Here is a 26,819-nt window from a genome sequence, read left to right on the forward strand (position 1 = left end):
AACTGGTGAACCATCAAGAGGCACAAATGGGAACAGTGGTAAGTGTGTATGTGTGTGAGTGTGTTTATGTGTGTGTGCACAGGATGTCATCAGATTAATGAGGAAGTGTTTGCATTTGTTTTCACGGTGTTGTGATACCATGCTTCCCTGGAGTCATTGAGACAGCCAGATACAGACCGTCTGTCAGCTGACCGCTCAGCACCCTGGACCATTCAGGCGTCAGCCCATCATTAATGAGACGTTAGTTACAGTGTATAGACGGATCATTCATCCCTCATTCTCTCCCTGCTTTGTTATCAAACATGTCAGGCTTAACGGAGGGGAGGCTGGAGGCTGACAGATATGTGAAGTCACCTCAGCTCACATCAGATACCTTTTGAACACGTACAAACTGCCTCCTATTGTGTCCCTGGTCTATAAGTAGCTGTCATAAGTCCAGGTGGCACTGTAGTCAGGTTGGCATCATGCCCACTCATCTTGTAAACAAGCTGGCACCATGTACACAATGTGGAGGGTGCTTGCCCAGTTTCCTCTCTTCTCTTCTCTCCTCTTCTCCTCAACAACAGAGGAGGTGAAGGAGTCAGGTAGCTGAGCGGTGAGGGAGTCGGACTAGTAATCCGGTGAGGGAGTCGGACTAGTAATCCGAAGGTTGCCAGTTCGATTCCCGGTCATGCCAACTGACGTTGTGTCCTTGGGCAAGGCACTTCACCCTACTTGCCTCGGGGGAATGTCCCTGTACTTACTGTAAGTCGCTCTGGATAAGAGCGTCTGCTAAATGATTAAATGTAAATGTAAATGTAGGTGAGTGGTACCATGTGGTCGGGTCAGTCACACCCTGAGGCCTATCAGCCATTCACCACACAGGCTCTCGCTCCAGCAAACACAACCCCAATACCTGCAGCCTTTGACCCTCAGGTCACAGCAGATCGAGGGGCTTCCAGGGGTCTGTACAGCTTTGTCCATATCTCCATCCATATGTTCATTCATTTCTCTGGCTGTACTGTATATCTCTCTGGGGCTGTTGGACTTTGTCATAAAGACCAACATCTAAAAGGATAACAAGTTGTTATTCTTTCATGGGGTGGGATGTCGTCTCATTGATGAGAGGAGGAGAGACAAAAGGAGGGGGAAAAAAAAGGTGGAGCTCTGGATAGATGGCAGGTAAACGGATGGAGGGATGAGGGGAGAGGGCAGTGATGCCCTGAGGAAGTTAGAATCGTATCATCCAGAGAGGATGAGACTGAGTCTGAACAGAGCGTGCCATTTCACAGAAACTCATAAGTCAAAGTCTTTGAACGACGTGTTTCAATTTCCCCTTGTTGATGTAAGGCTCCATGTCCACTCTGAGCCAAAGCCGTGGGATCAAACAGACCAGCACTAAGACACACCTGTGTGCTGGTCTGGAAGGTCGTTCTTAACATGACCTCTCACCTTGTGAACCTGCCCAGGATCTCTCTCTTTCTCTCTCTGTCTCACACACACACATACCTAAGGTCACTACTGTGCAACACTGCATACCAAGCTTTTCAATTTTCGGCTCAATGTGCAACACTATCACACCATCCCTCTTGTGTTTTATGAAAGTGTCTGCTAAATGAACACGTTACACATAGCACATGGGTCAAAAAGAGGATACATCAACATACATGTTCTGGACATGAAACAAGTCTGCACTCTCTGGCCTGTAGACAGTTAGATAAACAAATCTAAAAAGCTAATGTATGGTCATCTGAAATAGGGATTAATCCCTTCCTGTTTTCCTGGTGTCTGTTCACTCCCCCCACACACACTGTCTCTCACATTCTCTCTCTCTCTCTCTCTCTCTCTCTCTCTCTCTCTCTCTCTCTCTCTCTCTCTCTCTCTCTCTCTCTCTCTCTCTCTCTCTCTCTCTCTCTCTCTCTCTCTCTCTCTCTCTCTCTCTCTCTCTCTCACACACACACATACACACACACACACACACACACACACGCACACGCACACGCGCACACGCACACACACACACACACAATCCTCTGCCCACTCTGATGTGGCTTACAGAGCATCCTTCTCTGTGGAACGCATCACAGTAAAGGTCAGATGTCACACACTGATCCTTCCACTGCCTGACAGGTTCTCCCTCTCTTTCACACCCACACACACACACACACGCACACACACAACCTGTCAGAGCATTGAAAGACAAGCAATAGTACATTTGTTCCTATCTTCAGCATCACATTGTTTAATGACAGCCTAGAGTTCTATAGAGTCCAGGAAGTCCCTGTGTCACACGGAATGTCCTTCTTCTCTCAGCGCACACACATGCATGCACACATGCACCAGTTCCTGTCACGGTCTGATCGTACACTGTGCCCCCAGCCAGACTTCCTCCCCCTCCCCCTCTCAGGACAGCTGACAGGCCACACTGATGTGAATCCACATGGTTGATCTGACAAACGATATTATAGCTAATGTGAGATTTTATTGTTTCCATGGATGCAGTTTAAGTGGCTATCCATGGCGGATGAGGGAATGCTGAGTTGCCGAGTTGCAAAGTCATGCCACGCTTAAACTGCTCCTCTGTCTGCTGTCTTCTTCCTCTGAGCAACGAGGCCGCATTCTTGCTCTAAGGCTGTCTTTCCCTCTATCTCGCTCTCTCTATCTTACTGTCTCTATCTCGCTCTCTCTATCTTACTGTCTCTATCTCGCTCTCTCTATCTTACTCTCTCTATCGTTCTCTTTATCTTACTGTCTCTCTCTATCTTGATCTCTCTATCTTACTGTCTCTATCTCGCTCTCTCTATCTTACTCTCTCTATCTCGTTCTCTCTATCTTACTGTCTCTCTCTATCTTGCTCTATCTATCTTACTGTCTCTCTCTATCTCGCTCTCTCTATCTTACTGTCTCTCTCTATCTCGCTCTCTCTATCTTACTGTCTCTCTCTATCTTGCTCTATCTATCTTACTGTCTCTATCTCGCTCTCTCTATCTTACTGTCTCTCTCTATCTCGCTCTCTCTATCTAACTGTCTCTCTCTTCTGCTCACTTGCTGCTCTTATATCATCCATAGTTAACATTGCGTTTTATTACTTTCTGGTCCACTTTCCTCATGAAGACTTCAGGTGTCACTTCCTCCTGTTCTAAAAGCCTGTACCGTACACAGTCAACCTACTGTAAACTATTTATCCTACCCATTTAGGACAATGATAACCCACAATAGAAAACACATTTGGACAACATTTACATACAGCTACACAAACATTCTCTCTGTATTTTTCTGTTTGTAACTGCCAGTGGTTGGTCCATGTAGAGGCTTCCTACAGCCCCGGAGCTTGACCCAGGTGAACGGACGGCTGCCGCTTTGGTTCAAGTCTGGCATGCGCGGCGTCCAGAAATAGTGTAGGAGAAACAAAGATCAAAGCTCGGAAAGAAGCTAAAGTGGTGTTACTGGCTGAGGCCGTGGGGATTTTTAGTCTGCTGACGAGAGAATACAAGTTAAGGCCGGAAATGTCCCTATCATGGTGACGTGCTTATCTTCTCAACTTCCATTCATCAGTCAACCCCTCTGTGTTAGCTGTGTGGGTTGTACAATGTTGCAACAGGTTGAGATTTGATTCCCGTCACAGTGACACTCACTTACTTCCACTCAGACCAACTTAGACTAATGGAAGTCATAGTATCATTGTCTAAACATAGTTCTAAATTGGGTCTAAATTGAGTTTGTAAACCCAGTCCACACTGAGGCAAACAGGCATGCCCTGACGCTGAAAGAACACATTATTAGCATCCCCGGGTCGGCAACACAGGGCTTCCCAGCCACACCTTCAGGGGCAGGAGAGGCCTCCCACGCATACATCCTACATCCCAGGAGGAGGAGAGAACACACTGAGCCCCTCACAACAACACAACACCGTTTGTCTGGCTGTCAGCATTGGCCTACAAACCAGAGCCAAAAACACAGCAAATACAGACAACAAATAGAGCACTCAGAACCCATTTCAACAGATCAGAGCTGGTATTTGGACGGGGTAATTTACTCGCCTAGCGGCAGCCATCTTTGTAATGGGAAGATAATGGAACGGAATGTTGATCAAGCCTCGGTTTGCCAGGGTGTCATGTCTGATTAGGCAATCACCACAACAACCCTCCTTTCTCATCAGATGAGGGTGGGAGCAGGTGGGGAGGGGCGGGGTGTGGGAGGAGTAGAGGTGTGGGAGGAGTAGAGGTGTGGGAGGAGTAGAGGTGTGGGAGGAGTAGAGGTGTGGGAAGAGTAGAGGTGTGGGAGGAGAAGAGGTGTGGGAGGAGTAGAGGTGTGGGAGGAGTAGAGGTGTGGGAGGAGTAGAGGTGTGGGAGGAGTAGAGGTGTGGGAAAGGATGTGCAAGAGACAGGCTGATGCTATGTGAACAGTTGAACACTTTTTTCACTGCTTGATCAAATAACCCCACCAGTACCAGTCTGTGCTCTGGTTGGTTAACACACACAGGTACAACAAGAACATAATCGTCACTTATGCTCAACTCTAGGTTCATAGAACAACTTGTATGTTCCTCTGACCAAACAGACTAGGAACACAATGCAGCAATTCAGGTGACAACACCACCGTACAAAGCACAACAGCCAACAATGGTCTTTGTAGTTGCAGAATGCAGACTTCCATCATCTCAGGAGAAAACCAGTGTTGTACACACTCATGAGAAGTCACTGATGTAAACCCAGGGGTAGATGTGTTACACTAGAACTGCAAGCCCCATGGTTGAGAAAGCTCAGATGACACAAAGTTCTACAGTAAAGCAGAAATGTGTCCCAATGTTGGAGGTGAGTGAACCATGAGGAAACATCCTGCTGTGCAACACTGAGTCTGCCGCCTGAACACTCCTCTCACCCTTAGTGAGAGCAGCTGATGAGGAAAGGGTTTTGTCCGTCTCTTCATAAACGGAGTGACTAAGTTCAGTTGAGTTCTGGATTTTAATACGTATTTATCAATCTGCAGATTGGGAGAGAAAACCAGACCTCTGACAATAAATGACAACACAACACCAGGCTTAGGTCTCAATCATGTCTCTCCCCGTTGGGAAAGCCGGAGGACCATCTTTTATAGGGCACAAGAATGTAAACATAGATAGTGACAGTCAGGCAGTAATTACGTTACAACAGTCTCAGAGAAAGAGATTCACTGCTCCCAACACATGACAACTCTCAGACTAGAGAGTTCATAGTTGGAGCTCTCCTTGTAGTCGTGACAAGGGACGTTTAGCCAGTACTTTCTCCTGACCCCGCACATCTATTAACCTGACACATAGACACAATATACTCTTATTAATAGCAAGCTTACATGAGAACGTACTAACTAGTATCTAATGACTAGTTCTATTGATTAGTGAATAATGTAAGCACACAGTAAATACCAATTTCTTCCACACAGCCCCAGGGGCAGGGCCAGGGGTCGGACCAGGGTCAGGAAGATACAAGTCAGAACCACACTGTACTTATTGCTCAAAGCCCTTCAGATGACGCCCACACACGATACAGTACTAATGTCATTCAGTATCGTTTCACCAGAGTGACAAATTCACCATGTATGTGAGAAACTGAATTTCAAATGTGTCTCACTGTCTGTGTCAATCCCTCTGTCATCGTCCCCACCCAGTCATGAACAAGTAGTTTCATTGATAGCCTCCTCGGTTACTCTGCATACAGACCCACATACTAACCCAAGTTACCCTGCGTACAGACTCACAGCCCAGACTAACCCAGGTAAACCTCTATACAGATTCACAGCCCAGACTAACCCAGGTAAACCTCTATACAGACCCACAGTCCAGACTAACCCGGGTTAACCTAGCCCAGCCCAATCAGGGTTAACACCAGCAGACTCAGCTCAGACATGTAGCTCTTGCCTACATATTTTCCTCTTCCTCCGCACAGTGAGCTACATATTTGGAGTGTGTGGTCAGACACACGCGACCACTGACTCCCAGTCTAATAATAGTAAGACAGGGATACGGATGTGTGAGGGGACAGTAATGGGTAAGGGCATGTGTGCGTCTCCTTAAGTTGGCTTCTTTGACCGCTTGCTCATGTGTGTGTGCATCTCCCTAGGTATGTGCCAGTGTGTGTGTGAGTGTGTGTGAAAAGGGGGACCAGGGCCGGGGCTAGGAAGGAGAAGACACAGGCTCCAGCGAGCTGGAATGTTTGACGTAACAGCATGGGCAGTGGGGTGACTGGACAGCTGTTCTCACTCTGGTCCTCAGTGATCACCTAACAGTGTGGGCCCAAACATGCACAGACACACTGGTGCAAACCGGACTGTAAATATAAGAAAACTTTACTTTGGAAGTGTAACTGATCTTTAAGAAAGAGGAAAATGAAGCATGTTTAAAAAGTAATGGTCTAACAGAGAAATAAGTGACAGGTAGTCACATGAAAAACAGCCTGATTTCTCATGTGTCAGCACTGTCATCCGAATGAACATAGGGTGTTCATCTCATTTCTTGTTCTATCACATTCAAGGAAATGAGGGGTTGAACCCTGAATGTGTCACATTGGGTGTTCTAGAACTACCTACCTGTTGGCAGTGAATGAAGGGTCAGGTAGGTATGTCAGATAGCTATGTTAGGCTGTGGCATAGAGCAGTGTTGCGATTCGGAGGGTGCCAGAGGATTATCTTTGTTCTGCTCACTGACCTGGAGGGGTTGCTCCAAAAATGAGGGGCTATTTTTAGAAGCATCAGGACCATTAGCACCACGAGTCACACACATGCACACGTCATCACAGGACTTGCAGGTCCGAGGAGAAAAAGTGGTGTTCACGGTGTGACCATGACTGTCTGGCTCACATACAATATACTGTCTGATGTCATACTCTGCTTCTTGTATCTATATTTATTAGTATAGGACAATATTTAGTATGCATGCATTATATCTATTACAGTGAGATACCATCAAAACATGCCAACATAATATTGGAACTAGTCTAAGGTCCCTTTCAGGGCATGCCCTGCCCTGAACAGATGTTCTGTGTTTTATCAATTTATTGTATTTGAACTGGCAGAAAAACATATATTAGTATGTTTGTACATGTGGTGACCCTGAGACCGTACACAGGCTGTCACAGAACATCCAGGTTACTGCCATGTTGCCTTTTGAAGATGTGACCTTGTTAGCAACTGTCTCTTCTTCCCATGTCAAGACAGGACAATATTACCAAGTCAGCAGTGTCGAACATGGTCTCAGTCTTACTCTAGACAACCTGTCTGCTCTCCTAGTCCCTCCAGTCTTACTCTAGACAACCTGTCTGCTCTCCTAGTCCCTCCAGTCTTACTCTAGACCACCTGTCTGCCCTCCTAGTCCCTCCAGTCTTACTCTAGACCACCTGTCTGCCCTCCTAGTCCCTCCAGTCTTACTCTAGACCACCTGTCTGCTCTCCTAGTCCCTCCAGTCTTACTCTAGACCACCTGTCTGCTCTCCTAGTCCCTCCAGTCTTACTCTAGACCACCTGTCTGCTCTCCTAGTCCCTCCAGTCTTACTCTAGACCACCTGTCTTAATAATTGTGTTTAGCTATGGTCCATGTGTGCTCACAAGCTCACCATGTATTCACATTTTTTATGAACACTTGTAAATAGGCCTAGCTTCCATGGATAATGTCATATTCAGAAATCGTTCGAACAAATCTGATAAAGATCAAGACACAACTCTCTCGCAAAATAAACATTCTTTATTTTCAGATGTTTTTATTTTTGAAAAACAGAAAACTACATTAAAACCACACAAAGACATCTGCTTTCTGTACAAAAAATGCTTTGTCATCAGGTGTCCGGTCATAGCCCTTTACATCACACCTACTCTTCACATCACAATCCTTACAGGCAGTCGCCCCTGACAACCACACGCAGACTTGGACTGAGACCCTGATCCTCTGTCCTGAACACTGTCCCGTGTCATTTCCTTTCTCCAACTTCTTGTACTTGCTATTGCATTCCTCAGATAACATTTTTTCCTTCTCCCTCCCTCCCTCCCTCTCCTTCTCCATCCCCCAATCACTTTCTTCCTTCCTCACCTTACACCCAACCACTTCACATTATTCTACTCCCCCCTTCACTTCCTCCCTCCAACCCACCCCCCCATCCACTCACTATCCCTCCCCATTACATTTTCTTCCTTCCTCCCCTTATACTTAAAATGTCTCTGTCACCTCCCACAGTCTTCTGCTCTCAAACCCATCCCTGACCCCCCCTCCCCATCTATCTACAGATTTCAGTGTTTCACACAGAGTAGAGCTCTGCCTAACTTGAGTCCATGAATGTGACTGCAGACAAGCAGCTTATAGTCTAGATGCATACTTATGCACACACACACACACACACTCATACACACACAGACATGTTCCAGCAGCAACATAGACAGGAAGGTAAGGGAGTGCAAGCTTGCACGTAAAGAAGGCTTAACAGAATTATGGCTGACATAGGAAAACATGAGCTCTTCAGTTTCACACCAAACAAACTATAATTTGGTGACTGGGATAGCTTTGCCATCAAGCGATTTCACCTAAATCTCTGTTTGGACTCCTGAAAATTGGTACAACCTGCTGTGCCAACTTCAATATGAAGCACCTTCCTCTTCTTGTACCACGAGAATCCATCCATTACATTAGTCTCCATTCATTCTCTCACATATCAAGGGTTTGCATCATTCACTTTCAGTGCAAAGCCACCTGCTCTGACTGCCACCCATGACAGGGCTATATTACATACACTACATGCCCACACACCGACTGTGACCAGTGAGCCAACCGTCCTTGTGGCACAAACGGCATGTTCGAATTAGTGATGGAAATCTGCCATAGACAGTTTCCACGTACAAAACATGATTAAACCTCCTTGAACAATCACCCTTGAAAAAGATTGACTTAAGTGCAAACTCCCATGTGTAGAGCTGGCCTCCCAAAAACTTGCTTTTTGTGCTCAGGTGTAGCAGTAATGCCAGCATATTACATACAGCTAAACTGACAATCAATGTCAGATTACAAAGGAAGGCATCTAGGCTATGTTATAATGACTTGTGATTCATGTTAAGTCTATAAAAATGATTTAGTTCACGCACATAAATTTAGGAAAACGATTAAAGCCTAAACCACTGTTTTGACATTTCTAAAACTCCCAATGCCCTAATAATCTCTTTTAGTTAGAATCATCTGTGTCACAACCATTTTTTTTGCCACTGCTGTGGTTGTGGTTTTCAGCTCAAAGTGACGGCAGGGTAACTGCGAGGCAGGGATAGTTAGAGGATCTAACAACTGTTGAAGATCTCTCAACATACACATACTGTTCTGTCCACCTTCAACATGAACAGACAGGCCCATTCTTCTTATCCACTTGTTCATTCCTTTTTCCTTTACAAAAAAGTGAAAAAAATAAACAACATGTTGATCTCTGTTACTGGGGGCCCCAAGTGAATTGGAGTCAACTCGGAGATATTGGTTTTCTTGAACTTGGATGTTTGTATCATCACTTTATCCTTAGGAAGGGTGGTGGTAAGAATTACACAAGGGTATTGAGGGCTTAGCACTCAGACAACACCCCCTCTTTTCCTCAAGTCGATGATGCTGCGGGGTCAGGTGGTTATGTAAAGGACGCCTGCGGCCGGGCCTCCTCACCAGTAGATGGTGGTGTTCTCGATCCGGCCCCAGCTCTGCCACTCTGGGAAGAAGCCGCTGGACGTCCTGGGCGATCCAAACTGATCAAACTCCATCTCCTGCTTCATGTCCCGCTTGAACTCTTGCGATGACGGGGTAGGGATGGCGGCGGAGGAGGAGGTAAGGCCGGAGCCGAGCCCGCCGCTGGCCTGCTCTCCGTCTCCATCCGACGCCACCAAGCGGTAGTTGTTCCCGTCGTTGTTGTCCCAGTAGGTCTGCTCCGGGGTGTGGTACCGCATGCAGAACTCCACACACTGCTGTGGCGCCGGGGCGTCCGGCAGGTCCACCGAGAAGGAAAAGGTGTCGGTGTCTGGCCCACCGTACACGTTGTTCATGTAGCTGCACTCCACGTCCTGGAAGGTCGCCCACGAGTCCTGCGTGATCCGGACGGAGACGGACTTCTCGAAGCTGACGTTGCAGACCTTGACGGTGCCGGTAAGCGTGCGGTCCTGGACGGTGCAGTTCTCCAAACAGACCTGGTTCTTCTTTAGCCGGCTCCGGAAATCCAGGTAGTCCGCGGCAGGCTGGGCGAAGTCCAACACCAGGCCGCGCTCCATGGAGATCTTAAGGCCAGCGGTGGCTTTCTCCAGGTCTGCTAGGTCAAACTGCAGCTCAGCCAGAGGGTCCTCATCAAACTCTTTGAAAATGTGGATGGCCGTGAGGGACATGCCTTTGGAGTCCGCAAACACCACCCTCTTCTTGGGCATGGTCCTGGGCCTGGTGGTGGGGCTGCCCCTGCTCTGGCGGGGGCTACCAGGGGGCTCGCTGGCAGCCGCTGCCCCTCCTCGGGTGTTAATGCAGGGTCGCAGGGTGGCGTGGGGAGCATTGGAACGGGAGCGGCAGTCCTCGTAGGAGCTCAGAAAGCTCCGGACGGGCGGGGAGTGGGACAGACAGAACCGCATGGCCATGTCCACTGGCATGATGGGGCCTGAGAGGGGTCTGGGGTTCAGTATGTGGAGAACCCTGCACAGACACAGACAGGGAGAGATGTGAGTTCAAAGGTAAGTTTATGCATCGGCAAAAGGTCTAGCTTATAAAACACCCTGGAGAAGAACAGATAGCCTGAAAGGAAGTGACAGCGAGAGAGCAAGGGGCAGAGAGGAAAACACACACAATTGCTTGCACGCAATCAATGCTATTTAAGGACATAAGACCCCAAAGAAACTACAAATATTTGCTTTATATAAGGATGTAGGAAAACAGGAAGGGGATCACACAATTATTAAAATGCGTTATTACTTAAATGTCTCCACAATACAAGGAAACGACACCAATCGCTCATTATATGTGACTCAAGACCTATACATTTAATTATAAAAAAGGGGCGTATTGCACAGATAAGAAATAAAATTTCAGCCATTTCCCGATCTTAAGTTTGTTAGTTGCAAGTGTATATGTCCACGACACATCCAATATCATCGGCATATATATACCATCCATTTGAAGATGACAACATATTAAAACAAAAGTAATCGAGAAATAATTGTCGAACTAAAATTACTTAATTTCAAATGAAAAAATCGTCAATGCCCAGCAGATGACTTTTGAACTGTCACAAACTGAGATTTGACAATCCTTTCTTACCTATTGCGCAGTTAAAGACAGCTACTGTCACTCGTTACGGGCGAGCTTACCTTGTACAATTCATTGGAAAACGTTGAAACTCTCAAAAGTTCCAAGAAACTGGAATGTTGTATGATGTTGAACCAACTGACTTGATGAATTGGTAACGAAAGTAAACATTCATAACGCCATCTCAATTCTATTCTGTCTGAAGAACCGGATTATTGCACTGCTCGCCCCCGTCCCCTTGGTTTCCTTGCTTGAGCCACACTGACAACGCGCTGAGTTGGAGACCAGTAGCCTAGCGGTCGATTTGCATGCTTTTACGTGCGCCACGGATGACATCCAATGGAGGAGCTGCAAGCAATCAGAACCGTCTAACGTGTTCCATTGTGTATAGGACTCAGCTGAGCTATACGTTGCAGAATGGGGGAGGGGAGAGAATGAGCATTTGACATACATTCCGTTTTAGGGTCACACAACCAGTGGCGATTAAACCACAACATTTTTATATTTAGATAGGACACTACCACTGCCAGATGCGTCTTTACTTTGCGACCAAGAAACAAGTACGTGCGCAACTCCAATGAAGTTAGCAATTGCTAAATACCCATATTCAGTGCACAACAGCTAACTCCAAAATGCCCGTCAGAAATTAAATGCCCTAAAAGTAGCCTACAATTCTCATTCATTAAAATGTCAGTGTGGCAGTCTTCACGCACACATTTCTTTTAGGCCCCTGCCTAAATCAGACAAACTAAACGAAATTAAATTGATTTGTCATGAAAACATTTTATGCACCAAGTGCCTATCGACTGCTATGGTTAGCCTAACAAGCGATCTTCTTAACATTTCAATACACATAACAATCAGCTTTAAACAAGAATTTGTGCAACAATGTATCAAAACAAAGTATATCATTGACAACTTATTAGATTTTTTGCAGAAAAAGTAGCAGTTTGAATAAAGGCATACCGTAATGACTGAGGAGCAGACAAGAGAGAAACACGCAGAGTTCATCTAGGTAGCTTGCAGAATGACTTGGAATAGGAAATTTCAAATAAAAAACAAACATAAAGTGACCGCTAGAGGGCAAACACAGCGGCTCGTGCCCTTCCTGTTCCACAGAATGTTCTCACTAGAGCAAAAATACGCCGCCTGTGTCATTTCCATAAAACATCGCTGAGGGCCACAAGACCGGAACCACTCAGGCAGGTACGGCGGGTAGTGGTTGAAGGTTTAACGATATCGGTTAACGCTATCGTTAAAACATGGTCGCAAAAAAATAATAAAAAAACATCTCAGGGGATGAGGGGACTCTTTATTACGTTTTTCACAAATTTGTATTTGGCCCTTAATCATGTTATTGCTCAACATCGCCATCTGTTGGTGGGTTTTGGCTGCACTGGTGCAAAATCAACACTGGAGAGACCTCTGCTGGTTGTTTTTTAAGTTCATCTTGGTGAGGAATGTTTATATGATTCTGATGGTCATCTTCAGATGTGTAGAAGTTTAATTATTTTGGGCATTATTTATACTTTATTAAGATTCGCTAAGACCCATGGATCTAAAGTCTGGTGAAACAATCATGGCAGCTGTTTGATCAATGGACATTATTTGGAATAGTTCCCCATAGCCTACAATTTCAATATCACTTCAAGGATAATTCAACACACACATGCACACACGAATAACAAATACACATGGAAGGTTTGCAAATAGAATAATGTGCTTTATTTTTTTGGGGTTGATATAACACTGGCTGGCTGCCAAGGCCCAGGAAGAAAGTGAGCTGGAAGCCTTGGTTACAGATATGCATAGAAAACAACATAAGTGCTTATTGTAATTGTGCAATACCAAGTAATACTGTTCATACAACAATGCAACTCAATAACAAAGTACAAAAACAAACAAAGGAAGCTGTCTCGTTTTTTGTTGTTGGAGCGACTGCTCCAATTTATGGCCATAGCATTCCTTATGTGGCTTCAAATGTCACAGTTGATCAAATATTGTACCGTGCACACATCAAAATACTAAACGCTGACTACCTTGTGTACTGCATCATAACACAGTAAGCAGCAAAACATCACTAAACAACAGATGGGTGTTTTTTTCCTTCTAAATTCAAGTGCAACACAGTTTGTAAATTGAGCTTTTGGTCAGAGCATGTGATTCTAAAGCAGAAGTGTGTGTCCCCACAGTGAGAGTTGTGCTTACGGTTCAATCAAACTCACATCAATTCACATTCAGGTATAACACTCAACCTGGATCATAATGGGGATCTTTGGTACGGAATGGTGCGTGTGCGTGCATGTGTGAGTGTGCTTTCATCTACTGTGCAAAACACCAGAAACACACACAGCATTCTCTGACATAATCAAATGTCAGATTTGTCAATGTTCTTAGTCAGAAATTAGAACAATAATATTGTTTATCAGCCCTCCATATTCCTGGGGATTTCTCAAAGTAATTCTCATAGAATTACATCTTCAAATCCTTCTGCTAAGGATAAACAACTGAACTTCTTTGGATTGGACAAATAAATAAATAATTTTTTGGCACAAGCTTTACTGAACAAATGCCAGTATGCAAGTCAAACTGACTGGCACCTGTTCAAAAGGCACAGAAACTGCTCTACCAAGAAGCTGATGCACACATGATGTTTGCCAGGGGAACTGGAATGTTGCCCTCTATTGGTGCAGAATAGTTCTCGTTTGTGGTAGTCTGACAGGGAGTAAGATTTCTAATAAGATTACATCACAAGACTTTAAGATTGTGTGGACATTACTGAAGCAATGAGTATTGCTTGTCGTCTTTCTCTGGTAATTGACTAGTATATATATTTTTTTACTATCTGCCCCTTTTCTTCTCATCTTGTCTCCTCTCCTCAAAGACAGATATTGATCTGTTTAGACAGCTCTCTCTCCAGGTCTGAGATCAGTGTATCAAAGTCCTTCAGACTTAGTCTGCAGCTGAATGGAGCATCAAAGTCCAGGGCAAAGTCATCCACATACGAGGACCATCCCTCCTCCTTCTTCTCCTCTTCTTCCTCCTCCTCCTCCTCTTCCTCTGGGTCACTCTCGCTCCCTGCCACCTCGTCATAATCAGCTTCCTCCCCAGACAGGAAGTCTCGACCACACACACTCCAATCGCCAGCGTAACGATTGCAAGGGGGGCTCTCCAGGCGGCCACGCCCCCTCCGTGACACCACTACATCCTGCGGCAGGTCGAGGCGCAGGGGAAGACGCTGACAATGCCGCTGCAAGGGGTTCTGGGTAACAGGGCTGGGTAAGGTGGGAAGGGGTTGGGGCTCATTGCTGTCTCTGGCTCTAGGGACTGGAGAGAAGGAAAGCAGGGAGAGGGGGGCAAAAACAAGGATTAAAACTGAGCCATGTGGTTTACATAATCATCAACTCACATGCAACCCCCCAACTCCCACACCTGGCCAGAGCTGCAGCAGATAGTGGAGGGCCTCAATGTGTCTCTTGAAGTCCACAGCACTGGCAATCTCCTCACTGTGCGCAAAGCTCCGTCCCCCTCGGCCCGCCGGCGCCACAGACCCCCCAGACCCAGCAGGCCCTCCAGGAGGATAGGGCCTCCAGGCCTCCTGGGTAGGGGTCAGCAGCACCGGGCCAAAACACACAGCCAGGTTCTGGTGGGTCATCCTGTTACTATGGCTGTAGGAGGCCACGAGGCTGAGATGGTCCAGCAGTACCGACAGAGTGGCCTGGAGGAGAGGACAGACGGAGGAGGGGGAAGGAGAGGAGAGAAGGCCGTTACTCAGGCTGTCCACCAGGTGGCATCACGGTCTCACCCAGGAGAGACGACACCAAGGGGTAGTTACACAGCATCACCAGCAGGGGGAAGAGTCATGCTTTGGAGCAGTAGTGTTATCCTTGGTACAGCTGCCTTGTGGTGCGCAACTATCACCACCACAGCCTCCCTAACTCATACCCCTGACCTCTGACCCCTGAACCTCACTCAGGATGGATGGGGAAGCTAAACCACATGTGACCTCAGAGTTTCTAAGAGGATCAACCAGAACACTCGCTGGGTGATCGAAATACCACAGAGAGGACTATGTCCTAGTATGTTCGAGCAGTGATCCAGCAGCAGCATTCCTCCTAGAGAGGGAATGGAAGGGGGGAGGATCCATCTCATTCTGTTGATCTTGGAAGGAAGTGGCCAACAGAAGGTGAAGCTCGTCAGCCCCTGCGTCGTACAAACAAACATCGGACTGGCCATCAGAGAGCTCGCAGAGGACGGAGAGAGAGGGGGAGGGGGGGGGAGAGAAATGGAGAGTGAGAGGTCGAGAGTGGGAGAAACATTCTGTTCTGTGGCCCCGAGCCAGACACATGCCTCCTCTTTTCTCTGCCTTCTCTCTCTACCCCTCCGCCCCTCCCCTCAACCCCCCCCCCCCATCCGCCCAGTAGGACGAGTTGTCTCTCTCGGATCTCCCAGGGGATAGGTATAAGAGGCAACCACAACAATGAGAGGACATCTCCGTTTCCCTGAGGGATGGGTGAGAGAGAGAGAGACAGAGACAGAGAGAAAGACAGACAGAAAGAGATAGAGGGACAGAAACAGAGCGACAGAGCAAGGCAGAGAGAGAGGAACACACATACACACAGGACTGACTCACTCTTTCAGGTTCAGGCAGACACTGCAGCAAGGCCACAGTGCTCTGGGACAGCTGGGGATCTGCAGCCCAGGACTCTGCAGCACGCAGGTCTGCAGTGCGGGAGGGACGCAATGACATGGCCTCCAGCACCACCTCGTACAGGGTCCTGGTGATCAGGGGCGAGGGTAGTTCCCTTAGGTAGTCCTTCAGAATGCCTGACCAGAAACATAAAACATATGGACTCATACAGGGAGGAGATACTGCTAGTGTATGATGTAGGATGTGTGTGTGTGTGTGAGTGCTGACCAGTTATGACATTGATGTCTGGATACAGGTCTTCATTAAGGGTCACGGCAGCGCTGTCTCTCTCAAAAGCGTCCCTCAGCTCCTTCTTCACAGCAGCTGAGCCACATAGACGATACAGGCCCACCCCCTAAACACACACACACACACACACACACAGAACTGATTGGACACATACATAAACAAAGACAGACATACAGTGACTCACTTTACATGCAGACGTACCTTAAGGCCTCTCTTCTCGATCTCAGCCACACACTTCTGGATGAGGAGTGGCACGGGGAAGGCAGAGCCCTCCTTGTCCACCAGGTGGCGCAGCTCCAGGCCGAACACAGCAGGGGGCTGCTGGTCTGAGGGGCGGGGGGACGGAGGGTCCCACTGCTCCTGCAGCGTCAGCTTCACATACAGCAGGCCCCGGGGCTCCAGACGCACACACAGCTGCTGGGAACGACTCGCTGGGGCGAGGAGAGGGGAGGAGGAGAGGGGAGGAGGAGAGGGGAGGAGAGGGGAGGAGTGGAGAGGGGAGGAGGAGAGGGGAGGAGGAGATGGGAGGAGATGGGAGGAGGAGAGGGGAGGAGTGGAGAGGGGAGGAAGAGAGGGGTGGGGAGGAGGAGAGGGGAGGAGGAGAGGGGTGGCGAGGGGAGTGGAGGAGGAGAAGGGAGGGGAGGAGAGGAGGAGAGGGGAGGAGGAGAGAGGAGGAGAGGAGGAGAGAGGAGGAAAGGGGAGGAGGAGAAGGGAGGAGAGGGGAGGAGTGGAGAGGGGAGGAGAGGAGGAGAAGGGAGGAGGAGGAGAGGGGAGGAGAGGAGGAAGTAAAGTCCTCGATTAATTTTTGCTGTCACTAAGCCCATCCTCAGCTACGCACGCTTCAGCAGTACTTCCAAATGAGTAGCAGCACACGCACACACACCTCCTACCTACCTTTGAACAGAGGAGGTATGGAGATGGCCCCCAGCCCACACACACGGTTGCGGGTCTGGCTCTGGCCCTGGCTCTGGTTGGTACTGGGTGTGTGTGGGCTGAGCACCACCAGGCGGAGCAGCTTGGCCCTCTCCAGCTCCAGGTGGAAGGTGTGGTTCAGAGGGAGGGCGGGGCCACGGCAGGTGAGGAGGGAGGTGCGGGCGCGGGTCACCCCGTCCACCTGGATGGCACAGAACACTTCCTTGCTGGCCTCCGGCCTGCAGGGGGCAGGGGCAGTCGAACCAGGAGCAAGGCTAGGTGGGGTAGTGGAACCGTGACCAGGGACAACAGAACCAGGGCCCTGGGAGACAGGGCACCTGAGCAGCTCGCCTAGCCCCAGCAGGTGCACAGTCAGCAGGCCAGACACCCGGTGGACACACCTGGGCTGGTCGGCTCCATTGTAGAGGGTGAACCCGCTCACCTCCCTCACCCCTCCCTCCTGGCCTGCAACCCCCCCACTGCCCCGGGGGGCTGAGGAGGCCTGCCTGGGGAGCAGCTCAGGGGAGTCCCCGTCACTCAGGTATCCCCCTTTGCTGGTGTGGCGCCCCCTGGAGGATCGTCTCTGCGGGCGCGCCGGGGTGCTGGTGTCCAGATGGTAGCGGCTGATCACGTTACTGGACGTCTCCTTGCGTCCGCCGGAGGGAGAGTGGGGCGCCGACGACCCCTCGCATTCCCTCGCCGCCGAGGGGCTGGAGGCGGTCTGACGGGCAGAGCGCGAGGAGCGCAGGCTGAGTTTGCGTCGGAGTTCCGGAAGCTTCTTCATCTTCATGGAGAGTTTCCTGACGGTGCCCGGAGACTTGATCCTGTCGATCATGCTGCTGGCCCCACCCCCACGCTTCTGAGAGCCCGGGCTTTCTGAGGCCCCGCCTCCGCTGGTGCTTGCCGCGCCCCCCTTTTTTTGAGAGGCGGGGCTGTCTGATGACGCGGACACCATAGGCTCACACTGGAGCAGGTCTGAGAGGAGAGGGGGGGGGGGGGGTGGGGGGGGGGAGAAAGAAATGGGGAAAGACAAAGTAGGCAGAATTAAAACATAAATGGAAAACCAAAAGAGAAACATCAATTCAACATCAACCAAACTTTAAAGACGATTTAACTACTATCCTGTTCCTGTTTGTGGTTTCTCTCTACCTGTGTTCTCTGCCGTGATGTCAGTGGTGCGGTGGGCACTCCCTGGACTGGCTCCACCTGATGGACACTGGGTGGCATGGCGCTCCAGACACGCTGCCCCTCCACTGATGTCGGCCGTCACCACCAGCCCTGCCCGCCTCTGCGCTCTGGTCTGGGGGTCGAGCACACTGTCCCCCCCTCCCTCCGCCTCTCCTCTCCTTCGCCAGGGGTTCTCTCTGTCTCTGTCCCTCTCTCTGTCTATCCTGCCTGCTCCTCCCCCAGAGTCCTCCTCCTCGGGGATGGGGTTGTACCAGATGTTTTTGTCCCCCTCCAGGCCCTGCTGCCTTCCCTCTGACAAACAGCCAGAGGGCAGCAGCCACCTGGCCTCCTCAGAAGCCTGGGCCTTTCCTGTGGACAGTATCCAGGCTCGGCTACTCCTGTCCAGGCTCTGAAGGTAGGCTCCTTGGCCAGAGAGCTTGACCGTGCTACAGGGGATCTCAGGGATGCCAGCCAGCGGCGGGGTGAGCTCTGGGAGGCCTGTGCCGATGCTGGGAGACTCACAGGGGGGCGTAGAGAGCGTCTGCTCACAGCCTGAGTTGGCACGCACCCTTTCCAAGCCCTCCTCAGTCACTGTCCTCTGGCTCCAGGCCTGTGGAGAAGCCTGGGCCTTTCCTGAGCTGCTTTCCCGATCCTGAGACCTGTAGGCCAGACTGGAGGCCTGGGCATGGGGGTCCCTGAAGGAGCAAGCTTGCTTGGCCCACTGCTGTTTCTTGGCAACGGTGATCTGAGTCCGAGGGGGGGAAGAATCCTCTGCCGGGGGGGGTGCAGACACCATCGCTGATGACGATGACGATGATGAGCTCTGAGTGGTGTCGCTCTTCCCTTGTATGTCTGTAGAATAAACACACAAAAATCGTCATCAGCATCATCATCATCATCCTCCTCAAGAGGGATTAGAAAGATAAGAAAGAAATCATGTTCGATTGGTTTTGTGTTGCCCAGATGTGGGCTGAACTAATCATATCACGTCCAAACTGGTCAGGGGGGGCAGAACTGGTTGGAGCAGGGCAGGGCAGGACTGGTCAGATGAAAATAGGGGCGAAAATGACGATGATGAATCTCTGTGACTGGATCGCAAGAAAAACATGCTTGTCTCTGCTCTGCAGAGCCTGCTATTCTGCTGTGAGTCATGATGACCATAAGCAGGGGAGAAGAGAGCCAGGGAATGAAGAGGCACTAACCAAGAAAGAGAGGAGGGGGCAGGGAGAATGTGAGAGGGAGTGATGGAGAGAAGTTTAGTGGTTTGTTGGATAAATATTTCTTCCACGCTCACCCCATTTCTCTCTTTCTACCCCTGTCTTTCCCTCGTTCTCCCTTTCCCTCTGACATCCTGCACATCTGGAATTCTCTCTCCGCATACTGTTCTTTTCTCTTCCCTCCTTCCTTCCCCCTACCTCTTCTCTGCTCTCTTTCCTGTTGCCCTCATCCTTCCTTTCTTTCCCCACTTGGCTGTGTGTGTATGTGTTTGTGTATGTGTGCATGTATGTATATGTGTGTGTGTACCTTGTGACTGTCCTCATTCAATGACAGACACCAAACATAATTGTAAAAACAAATCAAGTGGGGTCCAGGATAGCTGTTCTATGTGCTTTTGTTGACTTAAATACACAGATCTGATTAGACCTGGATAAGTGCAGGAGTCTTAGTGCAGACTAGGCAGAGCTCCAGCAAAATACAGACACATGGGCGGGAGGACAACTTCCTGGGTTGACACTTAGCCCGATTGGCTGTTCCTTTTCACAGGAAGTGAGGCAGGGACTAAGACGGCACACCACTTCCTGTGCTCACTGCAGGGCCAACGCTAGGATCAGAGGGCCTTAGAGAGGTGTGTGTGTGTGAGTGTTTGGGGAGGTTAAAAGTTAAAAAGCCAGTCCAAGAATAGATCTCTGTCGTTAACCAACAGGCACAAAGTGCTGAGGTTTGGAACTAATGTGGAGCTCCTTATCAGAGTACACACACACACTTCTTGTTCTCTGATAAATTGGTCTAGACGACTAAAGGGAGAGAAAGAGAGAGAGGGAAAAGGGGTCTAAGGCCTTGGCTGAACAAACAGCTGTCGTCCTGCAGATGTCAATGACCGCTCTGTGCTTAGGCCCCTGCACAGCTGCAGACACACACACACACACACACTCTAACACACACCATGCCCCCAGACACACACTCAAATGCACATCCATACACACATGCATCCATTCACCATTCATGGCAGTGCCTTAAAATACACAGATACACACTAAGTCACACTAACACACACAAGGTCTGCAGTCATGAACTGAAGTCCCTACAGACTGTAGAACTCCGGTGACCTAGACTCTCCACAGTACAGCCATGTTTCTTTCTCTACTCTTTTTCTATCTTCCCCCTTTCTTTTTCTTTCTCTCCGACTTCTGTTTTTCCCTTTCTATGATACTCTCAACTCCACATTTCTTCCTCCCGGCTATAACCAGTAAAGTAATAATCGTTCTACTCTCCAACCTTGCCAGGAAACTGAGCCACTTTCCAAATGCTGGCTGGATTTTTTGGGGTTCTGGAAGTTTCCATCCTGTCCTGTGTAAGTCTCATAGATGCTCAAATAACGAATGAGGGGAAAAATAAAAAGGATATACTGTTAATCTCTCTCGCTCTATTTCTCTTTCTCTCTCAACATAGGGCAAATTTGTGGTTAAAAGAGTAGAGAGAGAGAGAGAGAGAGAGAGAGAGAGAGAGAGAGAGAGAGAGAGAGAGAGAGAGAGAAGAGAGCAATAGGAAAAATGGAGAGATAGGCTTTGGTGAGAGAGAGGGAGAGATGGAGGTGGGTGAGAGGAGAGATCATACATCTCTCTCAGCCTGCAGCAGATTGGTGGCTCTACCAAAATCCTTTTACTGCCTTCCCACAATGCATTGCACAGTGACCACAACAGAACTCCTTATGGCTGGCTGGCTGGCTGGAGTTTCCTTATTAGGCTTCAGTCAGATGGAAGTCTATTATAAATACTTTTCTACTTATTCTCTGTATACTACGTATATCATTTATTTTCACTAAATCCCTATACTATGTCTATTGTGTTTTAGACTTTCAAGAAATGTGTGTACACAGTATGTCAGCCATGTGCATGTTTGAGAGAGACTGACAAGTGAGTTGTGTCAGTCACTGCCCCACTGCTCTCTCTTAGTCCAGGCAGAGGGCATTCACTCACTCCCTGGTTCCAAATCCTAGAGATATACGGTAAACAAACAAATGCACTAGCTAACTAACACACACACACCCTCCAGGGATGCTCTTACAGAGGAAGTTGTACGGGCTAAATTACAGGAACCGTGTGGAGGATCATCAGATACAGAACAGAGAAACTCCCTAACATCCCAACGTGTAAACCACACACACACACACACACAGACACACACACACACACACACACACACAGACACACACACACACTGACCCACTTATGACTAACAACATTCTGACCACTGCATGCATGCAAGGACTGACCAGGTCCCCTTGTAGATGTACAGTATGTTCTTAACCTCTGTTCCACCTGTTTGGCTGGGGACAAAACAGATACCTGGGGAAGGGTAAAGCTCAGCGGTAGAGCAGTTCAACCTCCCCCCTGCTAAGTGAACATACGGTACATTATCCTAGATGTTGCATCATGTGATGTTGTGTTGCTGAGTTTTTCTCCAGGCCTGGTCGTTATTAGAAATAAGAAACGGTCATCGGACCTCCCGGGTCAATAAAGGAGTGCCAGAGAGGTCAGTGGTGACAGACAAGAGCTGTATCAACCCAGAGACTTCTGAATGGTAGCACGTGACACCAAGCTTAAACACAATGGTCAGTCTCCCTGGACTAATTCTCGCTGACCAGACAAACAGAACCATCCTCGTACATGTGTGCCTTTTCATGAGTTAGAAACAATGTTTTACCACCTCCTCTGTACCCGTCTGTCTCTCTCTCCCTAATGGGGTAGAAAAAAAGTCTAACGACTATAACAGAGCAGCCGACAGGAAGTAAAGGAAAAGGAAGTAGTAAAAAAAGAACTTTTTTTTTTTGTTGCAAATATAAATATTTCTACAGTGAAAGAGGGGAAGCAGGGAGTACAGGAAGTGAGCTTGTGTCTGACCGGTCCTCTTGTTTTCATTGCATAATGGAGGTGGGCCTTAGGCTGCGCTACTGTGGAGTAAGCCTGTTTCCTTAGCCTGGTGTACGGGTCCAAACCCGGGACAGGACCCTGACATCTGCTGCTGGGTCTCACCCCCCCTTCAGCTCATCAGGCTGAGGGGCCCGCGTAGAGGCACTGGGCCGGGTGACAAGGCTGGGGAAGAAACCAGCAAGCTTCTGATCTCAAGCAGACAGACTTAACTCTCAGCCCACCCCATCTACCTGGCTGGAGGTCTTATGTGGCACATCCTGGGAGTGCGGGGACCGAAACTGAGTGACAATAGTAGTTAATGGCCCAGTGTGATGGCCAAGTACCATAGTTCCTATGGGAATGTGAGTCATAGAGAGACACTCACCACTATGAGGGCTGGGGATCTGGACTTACGGTTTCAGAAAGCCAGTCCCTCCCGACGCATGAAAAGGACATGAAGCATAAATGAGGGGGAGATGGAGCATTAGAGAGACCGAAAGAGAGCGTGCGAGAGAGGACGAGAAAGAGAGAGAAGAAAGAGAGCAGAGAGAAAGAGTCTTCTGTGTGTCAGAACTCATGTGGTTCACAGATGGTCAAAGATAAAGAGTTCTATTGACAGTTCCCGGTGAGCTAAGAATCACAAGCACCACACACACGAAAAGCTCAGTACCAAGGCCAGCAGACTTGTGTGGAGCACATGCTTACACCTCTCTAATGCTCTGACCCGCAGCTGGACAGACAAGCAAGGTAAACATGTTAACACCAGCCTTAAGCTCTGTCTGTCATACTCTCTCTCTCACACATAAACACATACACACAGAGACACACACACCTCAGCCAGTGTGTGAAGCTGAGGTTTGGAGAAAATTGCCAGATTTCTCTGGTCTGTAATGCTTCTAATTTTGGCTCCCAATCTGATAAGTCCTCTCAGGATATGGATAGGTATCAAAGGACAGACACACACTGACACACTATGGTGTTCAAGTGGCATGGCGTTTATACAGACAGACACACACACACACACACACTATGGTGTTCAAGTGGCATGGCGTTTATACAGACAGACACACACACACACACACACTATGGTGTTCAAGTGGCATGGCGTTTACACACACACACACACACACACACACACACACACACACACACACACACACACACACACACACACACACACACACACACACACACACACACACACACACACACACACACACAGTGAACCGTCGAGCATGCAACTTTTCCTATTTTAGACATAACACAGAGACATTCTGGGGGGGGGGGGTGCACAGAGGAGAGAGGACAAAGACGGGTGGGAGGGGGGATTGGTAGAGAGGGAGGCAGAGGGGAAAGCCAGAGGGCAGACAGGAGGAGAGGGGGAGAGGATAGAGGGCACCGGAGGCAAGGACATTAGAATGTGGAAAGATAACAACAAGAGGAGGAGACAGAGGGGGGGGGACTTGAGAGAGGAGGGCAGAAATGTGATACAGAGGCTAACATTCCCCTGAGTTCTGAGGTCAGGAACACTGCGGAGGCGAGGACCGCTGTCCTCACAGTACCCCGGCTCTTAACCCCTGACCCCTGACCTTAACACTAACCCTCTGGCAGCCCAGCACATCAACCAGCTAACTAACAAAACTCACTCAGGTCCGCCTGCAGAAACAGCTCGCCCCTCTCTCAAACATGCACATGGCTGACGGTGACACATGCGTGAGAGACAAATATGTAAGCTTAGCACTTCGCAGTCAACTGTCTTGGAAGCTTCCAGTCCGAGGAGAGAGATGAAAAGAAAGAAAGAGAAAGAAAAAGAAGGAGAGCAAAGCTGACAGCGGTGAACTCTTTAAGTTTGCCCTTCAACAAAACGTGTCTGCAGGCTGTTTAACTGGGATGCTTCTATAGTTATGGGAGACTATGGACTGACAGGCAGGCAGGAATGCGAGCAGGTAGACAGGCAGGTTGGCACATAGACAGGCAGGTAGACAGGCAGGCCAACCCTTTCCTGACTGGAGGTAATGTTGGTGTCACTCCCTGGTCTGGCCTGTCAGCTGCAATTAAAGACAATGAAGGAGATAAAACACACACAGACACAACACTGCTGTCTGTCACTGCCCTGGTCAACCTGGGTGCAAACACAGGTCTGTCTGTCACTGCCCTGGTCAACCTGGGGGCAAACACAGGTCTGTCTGTCCCAAGCCCACCCTACAGCAGTGCAGTGCCAAGTCAGTGCCTGGTGCTGACTCCTGCCCTGTCTGGCCCTGCCCTACATGGTGAAACTCCAGCCAACTATTCAGAAAGACTGGATTCACAACTCCATGTGTTGTAGTAGTGACTCAGTGAATAATGCACTCTTAGTCCCTAAGCCCCCTTTCTTTGTTTCTTTCACAGCCAACCATGAGTGGTGATAACATGGACATCACCACAGACACACACACACACACAATGGTTTTCATACATCTATTCTAAGTAGGAGGAAGGAGTGGGTTCATGAGTCTAGGACATCATCTCAAGCGCTCTCCAAGAGGTCAGGGGTCAGGACCTGCCAGACCGGCACATGCAGTTAGCGGAAGACCCCGGGTTCCTGGCTCTGGAGCGGACAGCCCCACCCTGCCAGAGTTCAGTATTGCTACAGTAGTGAATGGATCAATTATGTAATGCTCGCACTTATGCAAACGATGTCTGCGTTTGGCCCGTTCCCAGATAACGGTAGCCCTTTTCTTTCTCATGGCGCACCCCCTCCTCCTTCCCTCCCTCTTTGTGCCGCTCTGCCGATACCCTAGTCCGTCTTGCTGGTCGGGAATGTAAACAATGCAAGAACAGACTTTTCAGTTGCGAAACTGTACAGATACATTCCACATTATTTACATCACTGATTTAGCCTAAGGTCGACTCAGGTTAGCGCCCATTAATTACACCAACCGCTCTTCCCTAATTATTAACTGATGTGTGAAAAACTACATAATGCTACTGAACAAATCATGTCCCAACCTCGGAATAGGGGGTATTACCATGTATACAACATATCTGTTGGGTATTTATTCCCATAAATCCACGGCTTGTGAGCGACACACTACATGTCTTATACATCTAAACACCTATAAATGTTTGTCTGGGGATTTCAATCTGGCTATAAAGTTACCATTGAGTTTGGTGTCCGTTTTCCGCCGGGATCGGTCCTTTCCCCGCAGCCGCGAGAAGGTTCGCTTCAGCAAGGGCTCAGCCATGTCTAAATCCCTCAAGTCTGTCCGCTCCGAGCGAGGTTGGAAAGTGGGTAATTCCCGTAGAAGTAAACTTTCCTAAACTCCGCTCGCTCTCATCTTTCTCCCCACTCCGTCTGTAATTGCGCTGCTCTGAGCTCCCATCTCCTCAGACCTTGCTCAATGCGACCCTGTTCTTGGCCGTCCGCTCGTCCGCTGCTACTCTTGCCAAATTTCACAGGAAACAAATTCCAGGGATTCTTTCCCAAAGTTTTTTTTCTGACCTCCACTACTAAGGGAGAGCGTTTGGGAATGAGGGAGAACCGCAAGTGTTCATGGGAATTGTGGTCCCATGGGGAAAACAGGACTTTGACTTGAACAACTTCTGACTGAAAGTTAGGAGTCATTGCCACCATGTGGATGTAAAGGCATCTTGTTATTTCACTACAACATTGGAAAAGTATGTTATGGATATATAGTAAATACTTGTATGCATCAGTAGTTGTTGAGATGAGCAGATTCTGCTTTGTCAATAGTAAAACTTTGTGTCCTAATTTGTGTGAAGACACAACACGCATCCTTTGAAGTTGATAAAGTCATTATTGTACTTTACAGCTTATCTACTTTGAACCACTAGATGGGGGTAGTAGTCCATACTTTCCGTCCGTAGTTTGTATGTGTGTGTGTGTGTGTGTGTGGAGAGAGAGAAAGATCTGGCGGAGCAACAAAAAACTATGAAGAAAAAGAATGACCTCAGTATTGAGTCTGTGATTCAAAGAGGATTGTATCACCATGCCGAAGTGAGAACTTCTGCTATGATCAATAGCCTCAATGCTCAGAGTGGCCCTAATACAATCTGCCAGCATTCAGACCCACTAGACCCTGAGATGGAGGACTGGGAAACTGAATGAGACAGTCTCCAGGGGGGTTAGGACCCCAGCCTGGTGTGTCTCTGTGTGTGTGTGTGTGTGTGTGTGTGTGTGTGTGTGCATGATGAAGATACATGGTGTGTATACGCGTATGTGTGTGTGATGAAGATATATGGCGATGGCGGTCATTTACATTGTTGCATTAACCTAAGCAAATCACCCAATCGCAGCTATGTGTCCTTAGAGCAGGGCCAATCAGGTCAATGTAATCAGGTCGGGGTGAGTGATGGGCTGGGCCGTGTCCGGGTCCTGTCGACCAATTGCAGGGCTTCTTCTTGCTTCTTAAGGAGCCAAATCTGTATTG

General features: G+C 48.7%; 2 protein-coding genes across 2 annotated transcripts; both read right to left on the bottom strand.

Moving 5' to 3' along the window:
- Window positions 1-8,145: 8,145 nt before the first annotated feature.
- ppp1r3cb (protein phosphatase 1, regulatory subunit 3Cb) lies at window positions 8,146-11,493 on the bottom strand. The gene is made up of 2 exons (XM_067245584.1): window positions 11,304-11,493; window positions 8,146-10,632 (listed from the first exon to the last, which is right to left on the bottom strand). Exons 1-2 carry the CDS (start codon window positions 11,315-11,317, stop codon window positions 9,627-9,629), a joined length of 1,020 nt encoding a protein of 339 aa, XP_067101685.1. The 5' UTR covers window positions 11,318-11,493; the 3' UTR covers window positions 8,146-9,626.
- A 1,445-nt stretch (window positions 11,494-12,938) lies between these two features.
- Window positions 12,939-25,703, bottom strand: LOC136950959 (rho GTPase-activating protein SYDE1). The gene is made up of 8 exons (XM_067245494.1): window positions 25,529-25,703; window positions 18,242-19,111; window positions 17,075-18,067; window positions 16,382-16,611; window positions 16,160-16,286; window positions 15,875-16,068; window positions 14,674-14,959; window positions 12,939-14,568 (listed from the first exon to the last, which is right to left on the bottom strand). Exons 1-8 carry the CDS (start codon window positions 25,611-25,613, stop codon window positions 14,120-14,122), a joined length of 3,234 nt encoding a protein of 1,077 aa, XP_067101595.1. The 5' UTR covers window positions 25,614-25,703; the 3' UTR covers window positions 12,939-14,119.
- Between the last annotated feature and the right edge of the window lie 1,116 nt (window positions 25,704-26,819).

This window comes from Osmerus mordax, chromosome 10, assembly GCF_038355195.1.
Source record: "Osmerus mordax isolate fOsmMor3 chromosome 10, fOsmMor3.pri, whole genome shotgun sequence".
NCBI lineage: Eukaryota > Metazoa > Chordata > Actinopteri > Osmeriformes > Osmeridae > Osmerus > Osmerus mordax.

Excerpts from the sequence above, each read along its gene's own strand:
- LOC136950959 (XM_067245494.1), bottom strand. The coding sequence starts at position 25,613 with ATGGCTGAGCCCTTGCTGAAGCGAACCTTCTCGCGGCTGCGGGGAAAG. Across the intron at positions 16,287-16,381 it reads TCGAGAAGAGAGGCCTTAAG|GGGGTGGGCCTGTATCGTCT; the intron begins GTACGTCTGCAT and ends GTGTGTGTTTAG. Across the intron at positions 14,960-15,874 it reads GTCTGCCTGAACCTGAAAGA|GCCACTCTGTCGGTACTGCT; the intron begins GTGAGTCAGTCC and ends CCTCTCCTCCAG.